This window comes from Sceloporus undulatus, chromosome 2 (genome assembly GCF_019175285.1).
Source record: "Sceloporus undulatus isolate JIND9_A2432 ecotype Alabama chromosome 2, SceUnd_v1.1, whole genome shotgun sequence".
Taxonomy (NCBI): Eukaryota; Metazoa; Chordata; class Lepidosauria; order Squamata; family Phrynosomatidae; genus Sceloporus; species Sceloporus undulatus.
In genome coordinates, this window is record NC_056523.1 from 12603316 (window position 1) to 12619878 (window position 16563).

Here is a 16563-nt window from a genome sequence, read left to right on the forward strand (position 1 = left end):
GTTCTTGGCTCCCACTCCACCAAATGCATCTGAGGAAGTAGAGTTTAGTCTATGAAAACTCATGCTACCAACTTCTTTCTTTCAGTTAGTCTCAAAGGCACTACAAGATCTCTCTAGGTATATATTAAGTAGGGCTTTTCTTCCTTTTTGCACAGTATGGGATTCCTCCTGGAGAGAAGGTTGAAATGTAGGGTGTGTTCTGGAAAAGGAGGATGTTTGGCCACCCTGAGTCAGTATTGTAATACCAGGTTGTAGAAGAAAAAGCGAGCTTGGCGAAACCTTGGTTCAAGCTCTGGATCAAGAATTAGGCCTTAGTGGGTGAACTAAGAATGTAAATGAGAGAAATTTCCACTTATGAAACTCCCTGCTAAGTATAATGGCCTGTTACAGACAGCCAAAATAAAGCTGCTTCAAGTCACAGTGGAGGTATGGTATTTGAATGATGCATGCATCCTAAGAGTCCAGAAGTCGCACCAAAGCCACGCTTCAGCCCTAAGGACTGGAGCGTGGCTTTGGTGTGGCTTCTGGACTCTTAGGACGCATGCATCATTGAAACACCATACCTCCACTGTGACTCGAAGCAGCTTTATTTTGGCTGTCTGTGTAACAGGCCAATGAGACTCTGCTATCTGCTGCAGTTTGGTTCCAGGATCTCTGTAGATACCAAAATCCATGGATACTTAAGTTTTGTTGTACTGTATACAATGGTGTAATAAAATTTTGCATAAAAAGGCAAAATCAAGGTTTGTTTTTTGGATTTTTTAAAAATACAATTTTCAAGCTGTGGATGGTTGAATTCATGGATGCAAACTCCACTAATATGGAGAGACAGCTGTACAAGCTTGCACATTTAGCACATCCTGACCTCAAGCTTCCAGATTAGAGGTAACTCAGTACAAAATTTGTTGATTTTATATCTTCTAGCTGCTTTCCTCGACTTCAGCTTTCATAGGTAAGAAATCTACTGGTTTAATTGTTATGGGATAAAATCCCCCATGTCTGGTTGTCTAGCCATGGAAGGATGTGATGCTCAGAGATACAACTGCTATATTTGCTATATTGTTTAGTTGCTATAGTAAAGACCACACAGCCAAAATAAACTGTGCATGGCCTCCAATCATAAATTCTAACCCTCTTTTTATATGTGAGCTACTTGCCTCTGATTTAAAATTTTCTTACCCGCAACAAACTTCTGCCCTTTCTAGCCTGAATGTTCAGCACACATTGTCACAAATAAGAAACTACATCTGGAAGTAGCCCTTGGGTGCAAACTGCTCAGAACAGCATCTTCCAGACTCTGTGTGACAACTGAGTCAGCTGTTGAACTGCACCAAGAAAGCCACTTCCTCTGTAATTAACATCTACAACCATTCATCTAGCTTTTATTAACTACTCAGTCTAATGATTAATTACATTGGGCTGATGATGAATGGCTGCCAGATGTAAGATTCCAGTTTTCTCATTTTTCCCCATCACAAATATGTTTTACTAACCGAAATTGGGCTTTTACACATGTTCAGTTTGTAGGTCTGACACAGGGTGCATCTACACTGTAGAAATAATGCAGTCTGATACCTTGGCACTATCCCACAGAATCTTGGGGTTTGCAGTTTGGTGAGGCTCCAGCACATTTTAGTAGAAAAGGCTATAAAAGACCTTGTAAAATGGCAAATACCAGGGTTCCATAGGATGAGGCTTGTTGTTGTTAGGTGCCTTCAAGTTGACCTCAACTCATGGCAATCCTGTGATCCAGACATCTCCAAGTCCCCCTATCCTCTACCTCTCTGCTCAAGTCCTGCAGGCTCAAGCCTGTGGTCTCCCTGACTGAGTCCATCCATCTGGCATGCGGTCTTCCCTCCACCTTTCCCAGCATCGTTGTCTTTTCCAATCAGTCCTGCCTTCTCATGATGTGGCTAAAGTACAAAGTCTCAATTTAGTCATCTTGGCTTCCAAGGAGAGTTCAGGCATGATCTGTTGAAGGACCCATTTGTCTTTTCGACTATCCACTGGATCCTCAACACTCTTCTCCAGCCCCACATCTCATGTCATTTAACATTCTTTCTGTCAGTTTTCTTCTCTGTCCAGCTCAAACAACTGTACAGAGCCCAAGTCGGTTCTTGCAAGGAGTTACAGTCTGGTTTCAATACAGTGCAAGAAGGGAACTGCAAACTTACTGGCCAAATTAGTTCAGTCCTCACTTTTGTTAGTTGCAGAGCATGTGCTCCTTCCCTCAAAAGAGCATAGGCTAGGAGAGAGACCCATTGGTTTCCCTTAGCTAATGGCAACCTTCCATAAAATAGGAGGGCTGCCCTTGATGTTCTACCATATGTGTTTGTTTGCTTATTCCTTTCTTTTCCATCCTTTCTTTTTCACCCTTTCCCCTAAAATTGATACTCAGATTTTAAAAAATAAAGCAAACAGAGAAAAACACATTAAAAGGCCAGAGTAAAAACATACAAAAATGTTTTGTTCAATTAACTTATTTTTATTTTCTTATATCCTGCCTTTCTCCCAATATAGGGACACAAGGCGGCCTTTTTCAAATCAATGTAACATAAACTATCCACAGAATTAAAACCATTGTGCAATTGTCAATTAGAAAGACCAAAAAAGATTTTAAAATCATTGGGACAGCACACTGTTTAATGCCTTTCCAGCCGGCTTCCAAAAGCCTACAGGAATAGGAAAGTATTCATTTGCTCATTCACAGCAAAGGAGGAGCTATCCTGGCTTCCCCAAGGAAGGCATTCCAAAACCTGAGAGCAGCCACCAAGAAAGCCCTTAGTCTTGCTGCCAGATGAGTTTGTGAAGATGGCAGAACCAAGACAATGGCTTGCTCCACAGATTGTAAAGTTTAGGCAGGCTTGCATAGGAATCCCCTTGGAGGAAAAAATCCAGCAGCTGCTCTTTTGTGAGAGCGAAGATGGTCACGGATGAAATGGGAACATATTTGGGTTGCCCATGTTGGCCAAGCAGCAAAATATACTGTAACAAAATACAAAACGTTGGACCCCTCGCCAAAGCATAAAATACATGATGCAAGCTTTCAAAGATTCACTACCTTCTTCATTAGCAAAGATGTCAAAAATCATACAGGAGGGAAATGGTGACAATGTTACAGGCCTACATTCTATCTGAGATGTTTCAGTCAAGATGGTATTGAGGGATTTCGATGCAGCAGAGGCCACTCCCTTTATTAGCCATGTAAAGACAGAGGACAACGGACAATAAAAGACAGGCAATAAAATGGCAAGCTTCACACAGGATGGTGACAGGTGGGTTATTATTATTATTATTATTATTATTATTATTATTATTATTATTATTATATTCATTTATATCCTGCCTTCCTCCCAGTATAGGGACTCAAGGCGTCTGACAAAATTTAAAACAGTCCAGGTTAAAATAATAAAAGGTTTTTAAAATACAAAGTTTAAACCACTTTTTTTTTAAAAAAAGTTAAAAACAGGACATATTAAAATTTTAAAACTCTATATAAAACTCTTATACAATCTTATACAGCACCCATGTCAGTATGAGAAAGCTTAGAGGCATAAAAATATTTTTATCTGCTGCCGAAAGTGAAGCAGGGATGTTGCTAAGGAACTTCTCTTGAGATCCCGCTGTCCTCATCTTGTGTGAAGTTAACTGTCCATTTCTTAGGCAAAGACTATTTAAGTTCTCAAGGGGCCCAAACAGACAGGCCAAAATAAAGCTGCTTCCGGTCACATTGGATGTATGCTGTTTAATGCATGCGTCCTAAGAGGCCAGAAGCCACACCAAAGCCATGCTCCAGTCCTAAGGATGCTCTTGTTGCAGCTAAATTTGGTATCTTAAAATCCAGAAAACACATCCAGCAGTAGCTGTGTTGGCCAAGCAGCAAAGTACAACAAAATCCAAAATCCCCTTCCGGCAGAAGGTCAGGAGAGGATATAAAAGACAGGTTTCTCACTACCTTCTGCTTTCTGATCAAGAATGTGGCAGTCTTATCTATAAGTAAAAACTGATTCAGTGCTTTTTGTCCATTGTCGAGGGGATTCCCTCTTTGACACAACCATAGCCAGCTTATGGAAGCTGATCTCTTCTCCATCCTTATGGACAGAGTGTGAGGTGGGCTTTATTGAATGCATAAAAGAAGGGGAGGAGGGTCTCTCCAAAGAAAGAGGCTGGTGGGTATTCAAAGATCAAGGCTGCCGTCTCAGCATCATAGAAGGCCACCCGGCCCCCTTCATAGTTCAGAGTCACTCGAATCCTCCTGGGCTCCTTCTTCAGGGCCTGAACCGGGATAGGAGGGCCGGCATAGGACTCTAGGTAGTCTCTTTCCCACTTCCACATCTCCCATATCCCTTCCATGGGGTTACAGGTTATGACTCCCTTCCTCCCCACAGACTTTCTGGCCACCCCTACAGCCCATCCATCCTCACTGCCCACATCGACTTCCCAGAAATGTCTGCCTCTTGTGAATCCATGACAGCCCAAGATGGACGCAAGCAGATCAAACCTCTCAGGACTGTCCGGCACAACTTGAGGGTTGTCTTCGTATTTCACACTTTGACAGTCTTCAGACAGAATGAGATTGCGATGGGCTGTGTCTGGATCCAGAGTCACCTTTGCTGTTGAGGGTGCGAGACAGAGAAAGGAAGCAGATGAAAAGTATCATCAGCTGGAAGAAGCATCAGCTGGCTTTCATCTTTGAATCTATGCAAATGATAGGAAAAGCTTCTCCCTCCCTGTCATCCAAGCAAGACATCCTACTGACAGCACTTTCACTGAGATAGCAATGGTTTCAATTCAACCCAGCTTCAAAATATGTAATATATATATAGAGATGAGAATTATATATAATATATATAGAGTGTGCTGAAAAGCAAATCTTGATTTTAACCATTGTATATAAGGACAAAAAAAACCATTTTACTAGGGCCACTGTATTAGGAGAAGTGCCCAACTGCAACACCGATTTTGCAATCCATAGGATGCCTGAAAACCAACTCTTAGTAATCACGAGGGCCCACGTATGTAATGGGCCCATGTATATTATTTTGGAGATGACCCAGGTCTGAACAGAAAGTCTTTCTGTTTCATAGACACCTTATACCAGTGATGGGCGAACCTGATGGCAACGCGTGCCAGAGGTGCAAACCCAGAGACATCTCTGTGGCACATGTTCCGGGCCCCAGCACAGAGTTGTGGACGAGTCTGTTACTAAGAAGCCAGAGAGACATGGCACTTTGGCAATAGAATAAGTTGGGTTTCTGGGTTGCATTTGGGCACTCGGCTTCAAAGGTTCACCATCACTGGCCCCCCTTATATGCATAACCTGAAGTAAATTTTAATACAATGATATTTTTTATGCATGAACAGGTTGTCTACACTGAAACCAATCAAGGAGCAAAAGGGGTCTGTGTCAGCACACCATTTTGGCATTCACGATAAGGAGATTCAAACCGGTATTAGACTCCTCCATGGCTGGCTCTAGGTCGTGGAGAAAGACCTAGACAACAGACACCGTAGTGGGCTACAAACTTGCCCACACAGTTGCACTTGACTTGCAAATGGCATTGCATTGTGGGGGAACCGAGAGTAAAGCCAACTGGAGCCAAGCAATAGCACAATAGATTTGTTAAAACTGTGGGTAAAATGAGGCAATGCCTCGGTCTTAGCATCTCACTTTGTGCAACTGCATGAATGTGGTGGGTGCTACGTGAAAAGCCTTTCGTGAGCAGTCTTTTTCTGGGATGGTGTTTAGAGCTGGGCTATAAACAGGGCACAGCTTGCCTCTTATCAGTTCCTTTGGCCTTTGAGATGTAGCCATGTATTGCTCAGAAGCAGAGTGGGCTATGCTAGATTGGGAGGAAGGAGCTTTATACTGGGGTCCATGGAAAATTACAGGAATGTGGCTTCAATTGGGTAAGGAGTCTCTTCATACAGGCCGAGAAATCATTGCTCTCGCTATGGCTGGCATCTAGTCCCCATGGAAACAGCACCCAGTAACATGATGATATGTAATTTTGTTGTAGAGGTAGTTTTGATTTTATATTGTTATTTAAGATACACATTAATTTTGATTTATTTATATGGGTTGTATAATTGTTAAAATCATCTGAAGTGGATGTAAAATTAAATACATATAAAGTTATTTGACAGTTATTTCTTCTTCTGTCCATTCTTTAATTGGTTAGTTGCCCTAAAGTAAAATAAGTATGCCTTTTTTAACATATGTATGTTTCATGTTTGTGATTTATCCAGTAACCAGTAACAATTCACCATATACTAAGACACAACACAGAACTTATGAGACAAGACCATGACTCATACAGTAAATAGGATGCAGGCCAGTATATATCCGTCATCCTTTAATCCATTAGTCTCTTCAGGCATATCTATCGGTTTCCCGTGAGTTATAGTCCAGTTCTGCTCCACCTTCACCTGCATGCTAACAGACATCTGCTTTAGATGATTTTCAGATGTACTGCCTTTCTGTATGACCGGTTTTTCATATCTTCCTCTTTTCCTGTTATCCCAACAGGATCTCTGGGCTTTTTCCAAAGCCAGTCGCCCTGTTATTTCCTATCTGGAATTTAAACCTTGGAAATTATTGTGTGTGATCACAATATGATATCAGCTATCCTTGACGACCACTTGTAGAAAAGGTAGCGAATTTCCCAGTTGTGTCCAGTGTTTCTGCTGCGCAAAAATTTTTAACCAAATCTCATTACTAACAAACACCCCAGTCCGTTTACTTTCTGTAGTTTATCGTTTACCCTCACATCCCAGGTGTGGCAACCTTGTGACACGACCTATGGAGACCTGTAGAGGGTCCACAACAACACCTAAAAGGCACCCAAAAAAGTCTCTGCGATGCTAATCCTAAGTTGGTGCTGGGAAGGTACATGGTGGTGATTCAAACCCGCCGCCCAACCCACACTTCCCTAAAAGGAATGTTTGTAGGCAGACAAAGAAAATTGAATCTCCCAGGGTCCCACAAAAACAGACCTAAGCAGCTTGCTACATGGTGGCCCACAAGGCCTGATACTATTTTGCCTCACCCTGGTTTATATATTCTCAGAATGTGGGAACTCGTGTCACTACACCCACCCTACTCTTTCTTTTGCTTTTGTTGTTTCTAAGTCTAAGCAGTGTGATGGTGCAAGTGACAGGAGCAAGAGCGGACGTTCATCAGGAGACAGAAAGTGTCTCAACCTGCGAAAAGGCAAAAGGAGACAGCATTCCTGCTGGAGCAGAATGGAATAAACTCCGCAGCGTAACCAAGAAAGGAGCAGCCTCTCCTCCGATAAAGTCACAGGGCAAGAGAAAGCGCCCTTGCACGAAAAAGGCGCATTTGTTTGTGATGGGAAGAGGCGAAAAGTCCACAGTGGAAATGAGATCCAAGAGAGGAGTCACAAGATGAAGGAATGCCAAGGGGCCCCCGTTCTGAGGAGTCACGGATTGTGGTACCTGACCTGAACATATCAAGAATTCCTCATCAGGCAGTACAAAGCCCTGGGAAGTGCATTGGCCTGTGGACCGAACCTAGGCACCCCCACAAAGCGTGCCCTCATTAATACACCTGAGAAATCTCGAATCAAGCTGTGAGATAACCATATGCCCTGTCCACGATTGTGGTGAAAAAAATTCAGCTGCCGAGGAAATTCTCAATAGACATGAACAAGGGATTCCACATTAGAGGAGAAGCCGTGATGCCTTGTTCAGACTGTGTGGGAAGAGTGTTCCTGTGACACGCAGGAACAACAGCTTCTTTGTCATGAAAAAATCCCACTTGGTGAGAGAAAGCCATTACGCGTAGTTTCAGATGTGTGGGAAATCCCGAGTTTCACGCCTGCAGAACGGAACACTCTTTCATATGACACACTACGAAACCGAAATTCACTGCAGCGGTCAGACACCTAGTACCTCACTGCTCCACTGTACGGTGGTGAACCCGAATCTTTCTTAGACAGAGAAAACGTGCATGTGTTAGTACACAGGAACGAATCCATTCCTGGTGAGATAAGCCCCTACTATGTGTCCAAATTGTGGGACAATGGCTATTAGCACAGCAGAGAAAACCCTCAAGTTAACATGAAAAAAGTCCATTGCTGGGTGAGGATTCCCTATAAGATTGTTTTGCCCAACTGTGGGAAAACCCTTCAGGCAACAGAGGTGAATCTCAGTACGAACAGTGATTCAAAAATCCATTCAGGACAGAAAGTCTCTTCACCTTGCGTCATACTGTGGGGAAGTGCTTCACGACCAGAGTGTGCCGTCCACCATCATCAACCATCAGTGTTCACGCTGTAGAATCCATACCCGGAGAACTCCAACCAGTATAGCAATGGTCCCCAGATTGTGGTGGATAAGCTCTTCAAATGTGCAGTCAAACTTTAGCATCCGACACCAAAAGATACCACTGGTTAGGTAGTAGAAACCCACATTCATGTCTGGATTGCGAAAAAACGGGTTCAGAACCCTTTCACGAGCCTTTAAACTTCACGAGAGAATACCACACCGGGGAGAAAAACCTTTCTGCTTGCACCCGACTGTGGAAGGAAGCTATTGCCGTCGAAGCATCTACGTCCTCTGGCAAAGTCATTGTGAGACACTTCACAAAGCCTGAAGTCCAGCACGGTGCCTAAATTGCTTGGAACATGTGTGCACAAGAGTCTATCCGGCACACAGTTGCATCTTTGATTAAACATCATGAGAATACATAGGTTAATAAATGCTCAGATGCTCCACTTGTGAGAAAAGCTTCAGCCAAACGTTCACATCCTTTGAGGCAACATAAACGAAACACACCAGGTGAGAAACCCTTTAGTTAGTGCTTGCACTGTGGAAAAGATTTAAATCACAGATGCAGCACTGATTATACATGAGAGACGGTCACTAACAGGAGAAGAAAACCTTATTATGTGTGCTTAGTAGACTGTGTGAGGACAACAGCAATCATTACACTACCAACTATAAACTGTATTTCAGACATGCACAAACTCACACCCCACTAACGCAGAAGCAGAGTGGGTATGGAGATGATCTTGCGGTCAAAGATGAAACCTCACTCAACATGTGTAGAATCGTGTGTGAAGAAAGAAGCAGCCTTGCAAGTGGCCAGTGACTGTGAGAAGAAGAATTACAACAGAGATAATTCATGCTTTATTAGATATGACTGTAAAAGAGTACAGATTTAGGAAGGAATCGCGATCCTGTGAAAAGAAAATGTAGGAAAAAGTCGTATTTCTTTCATTTTCTTCTACCTTCTGTGTACTCGGTTGAAGTATTTGCCTAGAGTAAGTGATCATTAGAGATAACCGAATATGTGTACAGGTCTCCATTATGAATGGAAACATTTCACAGTCTCACCAATCATCAACAAAAAGATCACATCGAGGGAGTTAAACCACTAATTGCATGGTTATTGTGGTTGGTGCAAGGTTTTTACTTAATATCCTTGTTGCATTTATCTAAACAACCCTTTTAAAGTCTCATTGAATGTTCTTCTCCTAGAAAAATCATGTTTCTTCCTTGTAAAACCTACACAGATAAGTGAAAACTACAGGTATGGGCAGTGCTTTTCTCGTGATCAGAAGCTCGCACAGTTATAAACTCGGTCACCAGAGTTTCAATTCATTTCAGCCATTAGAATCAGTGTAAAGGTTTTTTTTTTTGTTTTTTCCATTATAAAAAAACTAGTTGGGAGAGGAGAAATCAATCAACAGATTGATTTTTTTAGTGTTTACAATAAACTATGTGGTGTAAATATGAATCCCAAGGGCAAACCTGATGCACTGGAAATGCAGAAGATGATGTGCTCTAATTATTAGTTAATTATATGATTATTATTAGTATTATTATTATAATTAGTTAATTATTGACCTTTTTTATAAAGCACTGATAAATTTAGTTGTAACCGGATTAACCTATTTGAAAACCAAAGCAAAATTGGTTGGGGGGGAAATGGATTTCCTTCATTGGGGTTAGGAAATAATACTCGTACACCACAAGCAACGTCAGATACTTAGATGGGTTTGGTTTCTTAGCATCGTGATTTTAATTTGACTTTTTCTTCCTCCTTGGAGGTTTTTTCTAACGTCTGGGTGCTTGAATGGAAAGATGCTTTGGACAGGAAGTAAGTATTTTATATTCTCAATATCACATGAATTCATCATCAGGTTAAAAATACTCTACGAAACTAACTACCATTGGGATTAACATGGTTTTTGGCTTCTCGTGAGTAGAGCCAATCAAAGATGTCACACAGTGAGATCTGATAATTCAAATGTTTATGACAGGACACCCTGTCAGCAACCTTCCACGGCTAACTGGAGAACACAGAAACTTTCTAGCACTAAAGCTTTTTACTGTAACTTTCCAACTACCATTTGTCCTCAGATGTATGGGATCAAGCCACCTAACACAAGGAGCGGAAGGGAGAAAGGCGCGCAATGTGCAATTAGTCCCAAGTACAAGTGTCCGGTGCGATCGAACTGTACTACTGCGAGCGGCCTTGGATTCCACGTCAATGCCCCCTCCCATGGCATACCACCCAAATTTCTATGGACTACAACAATGCACCTTCGCCCATTCATATATGCCCAATGGCTTCTCTCGTCACACTGGGTCCACTCAAGCACGCTTTTGGCTTTTGGGGTTGTTGTTTTTTTTCCTTCTTTCAACACTCATTTTTCCATTCATGCCTTTTTACAGCCTAAGCAATTACCAGCCCGCCGTCATTTACACAAATTCCTCACCCCCCACCCCGTACCTTCCCAACCCCGACTTCACGACCCTCCATCACCGTTTGCCACACCTCGACCCCTCTTTTTACTAAGCCGTCACTTCCTCTCACGATACTCAAGCCCCTACCCCCTGGACTTTGCCCACTTTATATTCTTCCACTACACACCAGCCCGGATATTTGGCATTTGAATTTTCCACTACCTGACCATTGTCACACACTAAATCGCTGGCACCTATGTAGAGTCATGTTCGTCGTCTTGGACTCCCCCACTCTCATCACCAAATGGCATCTGAGGAAGTAAGAGTTTAGTCGTAATGAAAAACTCATGCTCAAACCCCCACCAACGCTACCAACTTTCTATTTTCTCGTATTGCTTTCAAGTTAGAGTCCTCAAAGGCACTACAAGAATTCTATCTCAGGTAATGATATTAAGATAGGGCTTTGGTTCCGTCTTCCTTTTTGCATAAACATTATTGGGACTTCCCCTCCCCTGTGAGAGAAGGTTGAACATGTAAGGGTGTGTTCTCGGGAAAAGGAGGACTGTGTGGGCCACCGCCTGAGTCAGTATTGTAATGACCCAGGTTTTGTAGAACAGAAAAAGGCGAGCCTATTAGGCGAAACCTTGGTTCACAAGCTGACTGGAGATCAAGAATTGGAGGCCTTAGGTGGGGTGAACTAAGAATGTAAAATGAGAGGAACTAGTTTCCACTGTGATGAAACGTCCCTGCTAAGTTAATAAATGGCCTGTTTACAGACAGCCAAAATAAAGCTGCTGTCAAGTCACAGTGGGAGGTAATTGGTATTTGGGAATGATGCATGCCATCCTCAAGAGTCCAGAAGTCTGCACCAAAAAGCCAAGCGCTTTCAGCCACTAAGAAACTGGAGTGTGGCGTTTGGGTGTGGCTTCTGGACTGCTTAGTGACGTCATGCATCATATGGAAACACGGGTCGGATACCTCCACTTGTGACTTGAAGCAGGCTATATATTTTGGCTGTCTGTATGGTAAGCAAGGCCAATGAGACCTCTGGCTAACCATAGCTGCTGCAGTTTGGTTTCCAGGATCTCTGTAGATACCAACAACTCCATGGAAGATACTTAAGTTTGTTGTTTGACTGTAATACAATGGTGTAAAAAATTAAAAATTGGTTTGTTTGCATAAAAAGGCACAAGTCAAGGTTTGGTTTTTTTGGATTTTTTAAAAATACAATTTTTCCAAGCTGGTGGAATGGTTGAATTCAATGGATATGCAAACACTCCACTAGAATATGGAGAGACCAAGCCTGTACAAGCCGCTTGCACACGTAGACACATCCTAGGACCCTCGCAAAAGCTTCCAGAATTAGAGGTACACTTCAGTGACAAAAATTTGTGGTGATTTTGGGGATGATCGTCAGAGCGTGCTTGGCCCTTCCTCGACGTGCAGCGTTCAATAGGTAAAGAAATCTAGCTGGTTTAGATTGTGTGATGGGAATAAAATCCCCCATGGTCTGGGTTGTCTAGCCAATGGAAGGATGTGATGCTGCAAGATAGCAACTGGCTATAATATTACTGCTAATAAGTGTTTAGTTTGCTATGAAGTAGAAGACCAACACATGCCAAAATAAACTGTTGGCATGGCCTCCAATCAATCATAACACTTCGTAACCCCTCTTTTATTTATAGTGAGCGCTAACTTGCCTCTGATATTAATAAAATGTTCTTACCCGCAACAAACTTCTGCCCTTTCGAGCCTGAATGTTCAGCACACATGTCACAAATAAGAAACTACATCTGGAGTAGCCCTTGGGTGCAAACTGCTCAGAACAGCACTTCCAACTCTGTGGACAACTGAGTCAGCTGTTGAACTGCACCAAGAAAGCCACTTCCCTGTAATTAACATCTACAACCATTCATCTAGCTTTTATTAACTACTCAGTCTAATGATTATTACATTGGGCTGATGATGAATGGGGCCAGATGTAAGATTCCAGTTTTCTCTATTTTTTCCCCATCACAAATAGTTTTACAACCGAAATTGGGCTTTTACACATGTTCAGTTTGGTAGGTCGGACACAGGGTGCATCTACCTGAGAAATAATGCAGTCTGATACTTGGCACTATCCCACAGAATCTTGGGTTTGCAGTTTGGTGAGGCTCCAGCACATTTGATAGAAAAGGCTATAAAAGACCTTGTAAAATGGCAAATACCAGGGTTCCGAGAGGAGGCTTGTTGTTGTTAGGTGCCTTCAAGTTGACCTCAACTCAGGGCAGTCCTGTGAGCCAACATCTCCAAGTCCCCTATCCTCTACCTCTCTGCTCAAGTCCTGCAGGCTCAAGCCTGTGGTCTCCCTAACTGAGTCCATCCATCTGGCATGCGGTTTCCCTCCACCTTTTCCCAGCATCGTTTGTCTTTCCAATCAGTCCTGCCTTCCATGATGTGGCTAAAGTACAAAGTCTCAATTTAGTCATCTTGGCTTCCAAGGAGAGTTCAGGCATGATCTGTTGAAGGACCCATTTTGTCTTTTCGACTATCCACTGGATCTACAACACCCTTCTCCAGCCTCACATCCATGTCATTTAACATTCTTCTGTCAGTTTTCCTTCTCTGTCCAGCTCAAACAACTGTACAGCCCAAGTCGGTTCTTGCAAGGAGTTACAGTCTGGTTTCAATACAGTGCAAGAAGGGAACTGCAAACTACTGGCCATAAGTTCAGTCCTCACTTTGTTAGTTGCAGAGCAGTGCCCTTCCCCAAGCAAAAGCATAGCTAGGAGAGAGACCCATTGGTTTCCCTTAGCTAATGGCCCTTCCATAAAATAGGAGGCTGCCCTAGATGTTCTACCATATGTGTTTGTTTGCTTATTCCTTTCTTTTCCATCCTTTCTTTTTCACCCTTCCCCTAAAATGATACTCAGATTTTTAAAAAAAGCAAACAGAGAAAAAACCATTAAAAGGCCAGAGTAAAACATACAAAAATGTTTTGTTCAATAACTTATTTTTATTTTTCTATATCCTCCGCCTTTCTCCCAATAGTAGGACACAAGGCGGCCTTTTTCAATCAATGTAACATAAACAGCCACAGAATTAAAACCATTGTGCATTGTCATTAGAAAGACCAAAAAAAGATTTTAAAATCATTGGACAGCACACGTTTAATGCCTTTCCAGCCGGCTTCCAAAAGCCTACAGGAATAGGAAAGATTCATTTGCTTATTCACAGCAAAGGAGGAGCTATCCTGGCTTCCCCAAGGAAGGCATTCCAAAACCTGAGAGCAGCCCACCAAGAAAGCCCTTAGTCTGCTGCCAGATGAGTTGTGAAGATGGCAGAACCAAGACAATGGCTTGCTCCACAGATTGTAAGTTTAGGCAGGCTTGCATAGGAATCCCTTGGAGGAAAAAATCCACAGCTGCTCTTTTGTGAGAGCGAAGATGGTCACGGATGAAATGGGAACTATTGGGTTGCCCATGTTGGCCAAGCAGCAAAATATACTGTACAAAATACAAAACGTGGGACCCCTCGCCAAGCATAAATACAGGATGCAAGCTTTCAAAGATTCACTACCTTCTTCATTAGCAAGAGGGTCAAAAATCATACAGGAGGGAAATGGTGACAATGTTACAGGCCTACATTCTATCTGAGATGTTTCAGTCAAGATGGTATTGAGGGATTTCGATGCAGCAGAGGCAACTCCCTTTATTAGCCATGTAAAGAAAGAGGACAACGGCAATAAAGACAGGCAATAAAATGGCAAGCTTCACACAGGATGGTGACAGGTGGATATTATTTATATATTATTATATTATTATTATTATTATTATATATTATATATTCATATATCCTGCCTTCCTCCCAGTATAGGGACTCCAGCGCTGACAAATTTAAAACAGTCCAGGTTAAATAATAAAGGTTTTTTAAAATACAAAGTTTAAACCACTTTTTTTTTAAAAAAGTTAAAACAGGACATATAAAATTTTAAAACTCTAAATAAAACCTTATATACAATCTTATACAGCACCCATGTCAGTATGAGAAAGCTTAGAGCGATAAAAATATTTTATCTGCTGCCGAAAGTGATGCAGGGATGTTTGCTAAGGAACTTCTCTTGGAGATCCCGCTGTCCTCGTCTTGTGTGAAGTTAACTGTCCATTTCTTAGGCAAAGACTATTTAAGTTCTCAAGGGGCCCAAACAGACAGGCCAAAATAAAGCTGCTTGCGGTCACATTGGATGTATGGCTGTTTAATGCATGCGTCCTAAGAGGCCAGAAGCCACACCAAAGCCATGCCCAGTCCTAAGGATGCTCTTGTTGCAGCTAAATTTGGTATCTTTAAAATCCAGAAAACACATCCAGCAGTAGCTGTGTTGGCCAAGCAGCAAAGTAAACAAATCCAAAATCCCTTCCGGCAGAAGGTCAGGAGAGGATATAAAAGACAGGTTTCTCACTACCTCGTGTTTTCATCAAGAATGTGGCAGTCTTCTATAAGTAAAAACTGATTCAGTGCTTTTTGTCCATTGTCGAGGGGATTCCCTCTTGACACAACCATAGCCGTTATGGAGAGCTGATCTCTTCTCCATCCTTATGGACAGAGTGTGAGGTGGGCTTTATTGAATGCATAAAAGAAGGGGAGGAGGTCTCTCCAAAGAAAGGCTGGTGGGTATTCAAAGATCAAGGCTGCCGTCTCAGACATAGAAAGCCACCCGGCCCCTTCATAGTTCAGAGTCACTCGAATCCTCCTGGGCTCCTTCTTCAGGGCCTGAACCGGGATAGAGAGGGCCGGCATAGGACTCTAGGTAGTCTCTTTCCCTTCCACATCTCCCATACCCTTCCATGGGGTTTACAGGTTATGACTCCCTCCTCCCCACAGACTTTGTCTGGCCACCCCTACAGCCCATCCATCCTCACTGCCCACATCGACTTCCCAAAAATGTCTGCCTCTTGTGAATCCATGACAGCCCAAGATGGACGCAAGCAGATCAAACCTCTCAGGACGGTCCGGCACAACTTGAGGGTGTGCTTCGTAGTTCACACTTTGACAGTCTTCAGACAGAATGAGATTGCGATGGGCTGTGTCTGGATCCAGAGTCACCTTTGTGTTGAGGGTGCGAGACAGAGAAAGGAAGCAGATGAAAAGTATCATCAGCTGGAAGAAGCATCAGCTGGCTTTCATCTTGAATCTATGCAAATGATAGGAAAAGCTCTCCCTCCCTGTCATCCAAGCAAGACATCCTACTGACAGCACTTTCACTGAGATATACAATTTTCTGGAAATGTTCAACATGGAAAACATGTTTTCCCCCCTGATTTTCTTTTGCAGGAAAAAAAATGGAAATGGAAAAATCCTATTTTAGCACCAATTATAGATTGCAGTCATAATTGTTTTAGGAACACAAAATACATGTATAACTTTGGCGCATTACAGACCACCCTTTGGGGCGGCCTGTAGGCGCACCTTTCCCCGCCGGATCAGGGCCTCAGCAGCCAGAGCGGCAGCCGCTGAAGGCCCAATCGGCCGCTTTCCGGGCTGCGGGGAAGTGGCAAAGGCCCCTTCCCCGCAGCCTGGAAAGGGGTGTCCTTGGGGCTTCAAGCCCCAAGGACACCCCGCGGCAGCGGGGAGAAGGAGAAAGGGGCCGTTTGGCCCTTTCTCCTTTGGTCCGCTGGGCGAAGCTGTCTAAAGCTGCGCCCAGCAGACCAAACCAGAAAGGAGCTCCGAAACGGAGCTCCTTCTGGGTGTTGTGGAAAGGGCGCCCTATGCGCCCTGCCACGACTCAATACGTCACAACTGCGCCGACTCGTTTGGGAGCGGCGCGACTGGATGTATCGATGACGGTGGCGTGCGGAACGGCCACCG

General features: G+C 43.1%; 1 protein-coding gene across 1 annotated transcript in view; it reads right to left on the minus strand.

Moving 5' to 3' along the window:
* Positions 1-2464: 2464 nt before the first annotated feature.
* The window catches only part of LOC121921959 (zinc finger protein RFP-like), a 26080-nt gene continuing 11981 nt past the window's right edge, over positions 2465-16563 (minus strand). The window contains exon 7 of the mRNA XM_042450752.1: positions 2465-4613. Coding sequence (XP_042306686.1) covers positions 4093-4613 — 521 coding nt within the window. The 3' untranslated portion in view covers positions 2465-4092. The remainder of the gene's footprint in view (positions 4614-16563) is intronic.